A 10638-nucleotide genomic window follows, 5' to 3' on the forward strand; every position below is an offset into this window, starting at 1 on the left:
GTCCGCTGAGGAGCGGCGGGACCGGGGGGGCCCACCCCTGTGCCCCGAGAGCCGCGCTCTGCCCTCCCCGTAGAGAAGCCGGCGTGCGAGGCGGCGGAGGAGCGCCTGGCCGTTCTTCCTCTCGCCGAAGCCGGGAGGCGTCAGGGCACAGCGCAGGCTGGGGGGGCTATTCTGGGCTAGCGCGGGAGCCCGCGCAGTAGTCACGGGCACTTTGGAGGTGATGTATTAGCGATGACATGGCGTCCCTGCCTCCTTTGCTTCCCTTTTCTTCTGAAATCTCCTCAGCGGGGGATTGCTGGCTTCCGAAAAGCACCACGAAGGAAGCGCAGGCTTGCTTTTTCCTGATGCCCCGAGCCATCCCTCAGTGCTGGCTGCCGCGCCGGGAAGGTGGGGCGAATTTTTCTGCAAATTGACCTCACACATATAAGACAGCAAATACAAATGAATAAACGAAAGGCGTTTCCCTGCAGTATTGCTCCAATCCGTTATTCCAAAACCTTAAGCTGAGGGAGTATTAAATGTGTGATTGTTAGGCCTATAACCTTGTGACTGTTGAAGGTGGATCTCTTGGGATGCTGTTGCCTCACTGGGGCCTCTGGTTGAGAAAGGGTGGTGTTTAGGTGAGGATATGAACCTAAACCTTTAAAAACACAGATTCTTTATGCTACTTTGATACAGATCTTTTGCACAAATTTGAGAGTCACTGTGGCTGGGATGCTAGAGAGATGCTTAAGATATTTATTGTAGCAGGTCACTAATATTCCAGGAAGTCTTTGTATGCAGTGGTAACATTCTGTTTTAAAAAGGGAGAGGAGCTCCTTGTTTTGTGAAGGTTGAAGTAATTCCCTGTAGATCTGAAAAACATGTTTGGCTGCACTTGAAGCTACTTGAAAATCGGTAGCTAAACAACAGATTGGAATGAGTGTGGCTTGTCTGGGAGGCACCTGGGAGCCACGGTGCTCCTGGGGGCATTTAAAGACATACACGGTTTATGAGCAGCAGTGCTGCTGTTAGTGGATGGAGTTTGCATGCATGCAGAGAGCATGGATGAAATAATGAAACAAAATTTGGAAGAGAAAATGATGTACACTGTAGCTTAAAATGTGTAAGGCACAGACTCCACTGTTGGAAAGTTGAACCCCCGTGCTGGCTGTTCAATTGTTGGCACATGGTATTCAATTTAGCACAATAATGTGCTGCCCTTTATAACTGTCACAAATTTCAGGCTCGTCAGGGCACTGAGCCTGTCAGAGTTCAGGGAGCTTCTGGATGATGCTTAGTCATATGGTTTAGTTTGAGGTAGCCCTGCAAGAAGCAGGGAGTTGGACTCCATAATGCTTATGGGTCCCTTCCAGCTCGCGATATTCTGTGATTCTGTGTGACAGATTCCATATTAATTACGCAGCTGTGCAGGGTTTGGTTTTCTTGGGACTACAGAGAGACACACTCTGCAGCTGCTAGTAGTGGACAGCAGATGAGTACCTGATGCAGATCCTAACCTGCACAAGCAATGTCGCATGGTGAGAATAAACCCATAAAAATGAGAAGTTCTTGTGTTACGATAGGATATAGGGGTTAGAAAAGAAGAGGGGTATGGTTTAGTATGTTATAAGAACACTTGCGTGGCTTTAAAAAAAATAAAGTGTTCCTTGTGCTACTAAAAAGGGATTGCCTAAACTTAACTGGGTCTTAAGAATCATGAATTCTCCAGTCCTAGCAAAATGCATCGAGAGGGGAGGGAGACAGTGAAGGACACGCTTTCACTTTTTTTAAAAAATAAGACCCGATTAAAAAAAATCAGGAATTAAATTATGAGTAATCCATCAGTCTGAGGTGTGAGCCAGAACACAGCAATGATATTGTCTTCAGTTTTTGCATTACTGGTGATTTCTGAGGATGTGCTTTTGGTTCTGGAGGGTGCTTAAGCCTTTCGGAGAGGGCAGTGTTTGTATGTGGTGAGTAGGCACAGGGGACACCTCCCTGGGGCTGAGCTCTGTGGTGCTAGGGAAGGGGGTGGCTCCATGAGCTGACTTATTAAAAATGTAGGAGCCAGAGGATAAACAGTGTTTTTGTGATTACTTCCAGGTTCTGGGAAAGATGACCACTCTCACACGGCAGGACCTTAACTTTGGGCAAGGTAATGTGTTGTGCCAAGCTGCAAACTGGTTTGCTTGCAAGGCTTCTTGTTGGCACGTGAGCTTATGGGATTGTTGTTGGAGGGTTCCTCTATCCTTAAACGTCCTGCAGGTAAAATTTATATGGAGAAAAAGTCCTTAAAAAGCAATAATTCCTATGAGTATGTGGTATTGCTCTGCAGGCTTCCTCCCCTCCCTGCTTCAGCATCCTTTACTTCTGTTTTTCAGTTGTTGCAGATGTTCTTTCAGAATTTCTGGAAGTGGCTGTTCATCTTATCTTGTATGTCAGAGAAGTTTACCCTATTGGGATATTTCAGAAGAGGAAAAAATACAATGTACCTGTCCAGGTAGGAGATTTTCCTGGAAGCTGACAGCCACGTGGACGAGCAAAATAGCAGGGATCAGTCAACACTCACCAGAAACTAAATCACTTCCAGAGTTTGTTTTATTGTGCAAACTCATTTTTCAAGAGAACTTAGTTCCTGTCAAAGGGGGAAACAGCCCTGTAGCTGAGGATACAGCAGTACTCATGGAACAAGCAGATCATGGACAACAGTAGTAGAAGGCTTCCCCAGCTATGTGCCGTAAGGTAACATGAAAGCATGCTTCCTAGGAAGTAGAGACGGTTGGCACACCCTATTCCCAGTATGCTGTTGTGGGTATATACTGCAACTGTGTGGGTACAGTGATCTGCCTCAGCTTGTTAACCCTTCCATGAAAGAATTACCGGTTTGAATGGGCAACTTAGTGGTGAAAAGTGCTGTTTGAAGCATGACTCAAGTGCCTTGTAACACACTGGTGCTTCCCTTTAAATCTCCCCGTTGAACATTGTCCTGGTTTGCATCGGAGCCCAACTCTGACTGCTCGCTGTCTTTGCTGCAGATGTCCTGCCACCCGGAGCTGAATCAGTACATCCAGGACACGCTGCACTGCGTGAAGCCGCTGCTCGAGAAGGTAAGGGCATACCAGGGACCTGGGCAGACGTACTGCAAGTGGGTTTGATGGGAAGAGCACATAAATAATGGTCTTTGTTGCAAAATTATTTACAAATTTACCATATACAACATACTAGCTGCTAAAGTTACTAACCAAAATAAAAATAACATTCCTGATCTTTCCTTGCAGTTAAGGCCCTGCCTTGCTGCTCATCACTGGCATTTAGTTGCAGGTACTGCACATGTGTGAGGATACATGTATATATTTTCAGTTACATCATCCTACATGTTAATGTTCTGCTTCTGAATAATTTTAAGTTTAAGCACTAATGTGGCAGAATAGTTTGAGTGCTTTGCTGTAAGCCAGCAAGCAAAGGTAGGTTCAAACTAGGTTTTTGTAAGAGAAAGGTGTGACCATATGAAACATTTCAGGATGTAGGATGCTGGCAGATTTTTCATCCCTGCTGTTTACAGACAACCTTGACACACATTTAGAGAATGGGAACAGGTCAGTTTTACATTGTGGTAGTACAAAGCTGCTGTATTTGGCTAATGGTCTAAGCATATCTTAACCTCCTCATCCTTGTCCAGTCCCGAGTGATGCAATGAGATGGCTCTTTGTACATTTTCCCCTTTGTTCCAAAACAGTATCTAGGGAAAGGTACTATTTAGTGCACTTTTACCTCCCTAGGCCTTAGTGATAAACTATCAATTTAACATCTAGCACAAAATGGTTTTGCAAAAGTATTTTTTCTGACCAGTAAGAATAATCTGACATTGCTCAGGCTTTGGGTAACTGCTAGGCTGTGAGCCACAGCAAATAAGCATACTCCCACTTTCTGAGAAGTAGTTGAAGCACGGTGGGGGCTGAAGACAGCTTGTTTTAAGGAAGGGATTTTTCTATCTTTGTTCTTGCAGAATGATGTGGAGAAGGTTGTAGTTGTAATCCTGGACAAAGAGCACCACCCTGTGGAGAGATTTGTCTTTGAGATCACCCAGCCGCCTCTTCTTTCCATTAGGTAAAGTTTCCTTTGCTCCAAGCCCTGCCCCTGCAGAGATGTTCTGGAAGCAGCTCCCGGTACTTTGCTGCATGCCAGTAACAACTGCTGTCTCCTCAACAGTTCGGAGTCCCTGCTGTCCCACGTGGAGCAGTTGCTGCGTGCCTTCATCCTGAAGATCAGCGTGTGTGACGCTGTGCTCGACAACAACCCCCCAGGTAAGCACCAGAGCTCTGCGCTGCCTGACCTGGGGCAGGAGGCGGTGCCTGGGCCCTGGCCGTTGGCCCCCGGCCCGCAGCCCACCCCCCTTCTCTTACAGGGTGCACCTTCACGGTTCTGGTTCACACACGGGAGGCTGCCACACGGAACATGGAGAAGATCCAGGTGATAAAGGTGAGTGGTAGCTTTGTCTACCTGACTGCAGAGCTGGAAATTGCAGAGTTTTGGCACCTCTAGGATTAAGGCCGCGACGTTAGGTTCACGTGATGCATTCAAAGCCAAGTTGTGAAGCGCATTAAAATGGTTTATGGTGGTGGCTGAACACATTCACCTCACACCAGCCACGACTGCAGACAATAGCTGCTTCAGTGCCTGAATCAGACTGTAGTAGTACTTACTGCATAATGCTTACTCAATCACTTAAAATTACTCTAACACATAGAACAAGTACTTGAATCTAATCAACAATGAAAAAGCAGCCCTTGTCTCACATCCACTGCACGTGGATGGCTGATTATAAATAGCAAGGAAGACTAAGATTCAAGTAACTAGTGGGTTTTGGGTGCACAGATACATTTCATCTCGCAAGAAAGTGTGTGCAGATCACTTTTTAAGGCAAGAATTTGTTAAGAATCCTTGCTTAGGTACAGGGGAACTTTCTTCCCCAAGCCAAGTTATTTTTGGTGTCCCAAGGCACAAGAAATAAAGCTAATAAAGTATAAAATTGTTTCAAAATGGAAATTTGCTCTTTACCGCTTAGTAATGGAACAGGTAGTATAGCAGGCCAACCTTTAAAGTTGCAGCAGGACAGAAATCTTGGCCCTGAACATTTTGGAGTTGCAGTGAAATAGAGGTATAATGAATAGAACATGCTAGTCTGGACAGCTCTGAGTATATCTCTTAAAGAAGTGAGATGTCACCTTTGGAATAAGTAAAGCAGGTTAACATTAGGGTTTGATGCTGTAACTGTCTCAGGGCCAAGTGTGCAAGTGTTAAGTTTTGCTGTTAGGAAAGGTTTGAGTTACCTGTTCCTTCCCTCAGCTACAGGATCTCTCTTTCACTTAATGCTGACCTAGTGCTGAGAAGAGCTCACCTTACAGCCTGCAGCCTCTGCAAATAAAGCACCTTGTGTTCCTGCCCCTAGGACTTCCCGTGGATCCTCGCTGATGAACAAGATGTGCACATGCACGACCCCCGGCTTATTCCCCTGAAAACCATGACATCTGATATCTTAAAGGTGAGCAGAGCACTCTGGCCCAAGGGGTGGCTCAAACTGCATCTAGTTCTAAGTTTTGTCTACTCTGATGCCAGCTCTGCAGTTTTCTGGGGTAACAATTTTAATACTGCTGAGCAGTAGTTTTGTTTGGAGATGTCTGTGCCTGTACTCAGAACAGGGCAAGGCTCCCCATAGTAAAATAGGAAGCCTGCTTATGGGGGAAGGTAGGAGCTCCTCTTACTTAGCCTGTCACAGACATTTTTTCCCGTATCTAACAGAACTGATGGTTGTTTCTCTCTTGCAGATGCAGCTATATGTAGAAGAGCGAGCCCACAAAGGCACCTGATTCCAAATCTCCCCTGCCTTCATCTGATCTTCCAGTGGAATAAGATCTCTCACAAACCATACCTTGATAACCATCTCCTCAGCTGGCCTTCTGGGTGAATGTAGAGCAGCTGCTGCCTCTTTATTTCAAGTGCTCTTACCACTGTACATAGAACTGACTTGGAATGTGGAGCCAGAGCCTGTTCCCATGTACCCTCGTGTGAGAGTGAGTACAGGTTTTGTCACAGTGACTCCCTGGGGCAGGACACGGGCAGCTGCAGTCCGAGCTCTGTACAAATCTCGTTCTCACCTTAACTCCACTGCGCACTGGTAGCGCCGCCCAGCGCTCTGCTGTGTGCTGCACCCTGGCACCGGGCTCCTGCCAAGGGGGAGTGAGGCCTTACGGAGTGTCTGTCCTCTGCGACCGTCCCACGTAGTCTTCAATAAATATTCAGTTTTACCCCAGCCTCCCCCCTTATGTAAGGGTATATTTTGTGTGGAGATTCCACCACTTTTCCGTACCTTTTCTGGAACGTATGTGGAATCTGTCAATCCCTGTGACCGGCTGTGTACAGCCATGGTGTCTCCCCCTTCCATGGCAGAGCTTTCACCCACAGGTGGCATTTGTTTGTCCAGCAAGGACAGTTGCCAGATGTCCTGCTCTTAACAGAGAACAGACGAGGGAAACACTGTGAATCCTACACGTAGCAAATGGTGGAAGAAGGCCTCAGTGTTGGCTCTATGATACAGGAGCAGAAGACATGGTTTGTAGTATTTGAGCTGAGCTTGTTGGTCAGTTGGTAAGACAGCCAGTATAGTTACTTCCTCTTAGTAAAAAGTACAAGAATACTATTAATCAAGGTTGTGCACTGCTTTAATATTTTATATAGGGTTAAACTCCAGCACAAACCAAGTACTGTGGTAGTAGTAGCTTGGAAAAAGCCCAGCACAATCAAAAGGCACTTACATTGTAGCCACCCAAAGGGATTTCTATCTCCTCTTTCTCCAAACAACGATGGGCTGTACTTGGAGAGGGAAGGCCTGTACCATTCTGATCATATACACTTTCAGAAAGGGTAAGAAGTTAAGAACCAGTGATACAGCATTCGTGAAAAAGGGTTGAGTTTCCTTATGCTATGAAAGGTCTGATGTGAAAGATACATGTTTTTATACATAATTAAACTGAAACAGAAAAACAGCATACAAAACAAGCCTCTCTGTAGCCCAGTCCTTGAGGACAGCATTGATAATCTGAAACATTTTAGCCTTATCTTTCATAAGTTCCATAAACAAGAAAGGGTTTCTCTTTAATACCTAGTGTTTGGCTGTAGCACAAGGACATATTAACTAGAAAAGACACATTTAATTGTCCTCATCTTTCTCCTGTGGAAGGGCACTAGTAATTGCAGTAACATCCATGGTACAGATGGATGAAATCCTTCCAAAGGGGTGGGCTTGCAGAAGTTCTGCTGTGAACAAGGAGAACTAGCTGCTTGTATTTGAGATCAACAGTGCAAGACAAAGCTAGGATGCTCACCCAGAGAGTACACACAAGTGAGTGCACCTGAGACCACGTGGTTACAGTCCTGAGGTAAAAGCAAATGCTTCTGTTGTGCCTTCATACACATGTCAGGGGCCCAATGGTGATGCTGCTGTTAGTCACTCGCACCCCGTACCACCCTGCCCAGAACTGGGTGTCTTGGCCTCCGTGCTGAAACCAGATGTAACGAACCCCAGCGGGGTAATTCTGGAAGGTGTGAGAAATCTGGAGAGAAAGAAGAAAATTCCTCATCATTTGCCTGAATAACCAGTACTGACCTGTAAGCTTGGACAACTACACAAGTCTTGGTCTCGGGGAAAGCTCACAGCTTCTACGATATCTTTTTTTGAGTGTGTCATACCCCTTTGAGGGACAGGGAAAAAAGCCTCTCTCATTCAGCCTTCTGCCCTGAAATCCTCCCCAAGTCAAAAGTAACATTAAGCTTGATTCTTAGGTGCATTTGTCACGTAAGCAGCAACATAATGGAGAATCTACAGCCAATCAAACCAGTTCAGCATGTTTAGCAGTTAAGAAAAGTAGTATCTGTAATACTTTAAATTACATCCATGCAGTAGTTTTAAAACAAAGCTTTATGATCTAATAAAAACAAGAACCATGCTCTTGTAACTTAGTTATTCAGACAAAAACTTAAGTGAAAACTAGAAACAAAGAGACTGAGCTAAAAAAAAAACCCCACAGAAGTGCAGGGGATACTTATATCATGGGCACCTACAAACCAAACAGTTCTTTCACAGCACTACTGCTTCTTCAGCATTGCCAACAGCAAGGACTTACCTTTTGTATGGAGTAGAGGAGGCTGAAGAGCAGAGAAAGAAGGCCCAACTTGGGACTTGTGGCCAAGTAAGACTTGCAAGGTGGAAGTGTCACAACGCTGATGTAAAGCTACTGCTGCTTACCTCTCTCCAGGCTGCATCGTTCCACTGCTCTATAACCACGGGCTCGGGGTGGAACTCGTCAAGGACAATGTAGTCTTCAGAAAGCAGCCTCACTGTAATCTCATAGCGACAGCCACAGTCAAATCTGGCAGCGTACCTAGAGGGGCAGGGAATGTCAAGGAGCAGGGTTATGTCTACAGCGTTTTCTTTCGTGTTCAAAAACAGTCTCCTAGGGGAGCCCCGTCTGCAGAGGGAAAGGACTGTCACCCCCACAGCTATGAAGAAGTTCTAAAACCGCCATCTATCCTGCTCATGGTAGGATATTGTCACCTCTTTACGACTCGTTATAGTGTGAAAAGCTTCAGAGGCCTATCTTATCTCCAGGCCAATGCCAGAAATTCTAGTTTACACTTACCAGTCCTTGACTACAATTTCAGGCCTTTTCTCATCCATCAACTGATTCCAGTATCCTTCTTTCTGCAGGGTAATGAGTTGAGACTTGAAGCATGGCCTGCAACAACAACAGAGATAGTCACAGCTTCACAAAACAGATCTCTTCCCTCTCAAGGTCCACACTGCTTGAAACCTTTACTCTTACCAAAAGTCCACCCAGACCTCAAAAGCACAAAAGGCTGACGCAGCTAAGGCGTGTCTTTCTGTAGCCAGAGCAGCCAAGGAAGTGAACTGATTAGCTTTGCTCCCGGGTAAGAGGAATAGTTACTTACAGGCTGGATTAAGAGGGGTCCCTGTGCTTGTATAGCATATATTGGTAACAGGAAACTACTGTTCAATGGATGCAAAAGCAGTGAACCCTCCTCTGTTGACAGCTTTTACTGCAAGCTGTTAACATGCCAAACACACCCACCCCCTTAGAGGTTACAGAGCTTTGACCTTGTCAGGTAAGCGCATCCGATTAGCTTGACAAACCTCCACCTTTGCCCACTACCTTTGGTAGAACAGAGATCCCACGTGGATTATCATGACTACAAAAAAGTTACAGGAAATTCCTGGTAGGCACAGAGGAATTTCGCATGTGCTGCAATTAATTTTTTAGCAGTACACCTGTCTCTTTAGACTAACTAGTATAAAAGGTTAATTAAGCTCCTTCCCTTTCCTCACAGATGGGCTAAGGTTCAGTGACCTGCCTCAAGCCTTCTCACAGCGGTGCCTTTGCAGACAAACAGGAGGAAGTAGATCTCCCAGCTCCAGATTACTGGAATCCAGTTCTTACCCATATGAAGTGACAAAGTACTTTTGTATTCTGGGGTTTGGCATGAGTCTTCCGTGAGGTCCAGGCAGATCCTCAATCTTCCATTTATCCCCATCATTATTATCAAGTTTCCAGTGTTGAAAGTCTTCTAAAAACAGAGATATCAAAGCTGAGCGTTAGGACCTCATCTCAGTTTCCAGCAGTATCTCCACTTTTGTTAAAGAATCAGCTACAGAAGAATGCTAGGAACCCACTTTGAGTTTTTCAGAGACAATGCAATTTTCCTACAGCTGAAAGTCACTCCAGTCTTTACATTGCCACGACGTTTAACATGGCTGTCAGCAGCTAGGACAATTGGCAGCAACTTTCTGACCACATCGGAAACTCATAATCAGTAATAAAGTGGAACTACTGTAGTCATATTAGTCATATCTTTGACAACAAAAATTCTCCAGCTGCTTCCGTGTTTAATCCCAGCACTTGACAGTTTCATTACCAAATTGTACTTGCTGTGCAGATTAACCCTCCACTGTCTGCAGTGCTGGGACCTCAGTGACTCCAGTGATGTTTCTGGTCACAACCACAGGTAGGTATTTACCAGTACATCCTTTATCTCTATTTTATCTGCTGTCCCGGTAGTTTTACCGCGTGTGCTTACTCGGAGATGTGACCCAGCAGAGCTCCATCAGTGGCTGGGCAGTCCCACGCCACCAGCAGTGACTCATTCTCACTGTTAGGAAACTCTTAGCCCTCTACTATGAATAGTTAAACAAACCTTCAGCGCAGGAGTTTTTGATTAAGTTTCTCTTCAGGTTGCAGAGCAGATAGAAGATCTTCCAGTCGGAGATGCTCCTGTCCAAACTCTGAACGTAGAAGCCCTTGCGCTGGCACTTGCGCTTCCAGAGGGTGGTGAGATCCACCACGTCCCGCCACTGGGCGCAGACCAGGCGGCAGCTGCGCAGCAGGTCGCGGGCGGGCAGCAGCGAGAGCAGCTCCACCAGCACATCTTCGGGCAGGTCGCAGATGGTTGTCATCGCAGGCCCACGGCGTCGGAACACGCCACGGAAAAACCCCCGGGCGCCGGCAGCACCCACCTTCGGGAAAGAAGCACAAGCGTTCCGCCAACTGAGCGACGGGGTCGGCCCCGGGGCTGCGCGCTCATATT

General features: G+C 46.1%; 2 protein-coding genes across 2 annotated transcripts; one reads left to right on the plus strand and one right to left on the minus strand.

The window, feature by feature from the left end:
* Positions 1-1995: 1995 nt before the first annotated feature.
* MAD2L2 (mitotic arrest deficient 2 like 2) lies at positions 1996-6568 on the plus strand. The gene is made up of 8 exons (XM_026862752.1): positions 1996-2137; positions 2364-2482; positions 3018-3089; positions 3989-4089; positions 4192-4286; positions 4388-4461; positions 5432-5524; positions 5808-6568. The coding sequence occupies exons 1-8, from the start codon at positions 2098-2100 to the stop codon at positions 5847-5849; spliced, it is 636 nt and encodes a 211-aa protein (XP_026718553.1). The 5' UTR covers positions 1996-2097; the 3' UTR covers positions 5850-6568.
* Positions 6569-6692: 124 nt separating this feature from the next.
* On the minus strand, positions 6693-10618 carry LOC113487851 (F-box only protein 6-like). The gene is made up of 5 exons (XM_026862749.1): positions 10249-10618; positions 9495-9621; positions 8679-8774; positions 8285-8420; positions 6693-7592 (listed from the first exon to the last, which is right to left on the minus strand). Exons 1-5 carry the CDS (start codon positions 10505-10507, stop codon positions 7446-7448), a joined length of 765 nt encoding a protein of 254 aa, XP_026718550.1. The 5' UTR covers positions 10508-10618; the 3' UTR covers positions 6693-7445.
* Positions 10619-10638: the final 20 nt, after the last annotated feature.

This window comes from Athene cunicularia (assembly GCF_003259725.1).
Source record: "Athene cunicularia isolate RWA chromosome 21 unlocalized genomic scaffold, athCun1 chr21_part1, whole genome shotgun sequence".
NCBI classification, from domain to species: domain Eukaryota; kingdom Metazoa; phylum Chordata; class Aves; order Strigiformes; family Strigidae; genus Athene; species Athene cunicularia.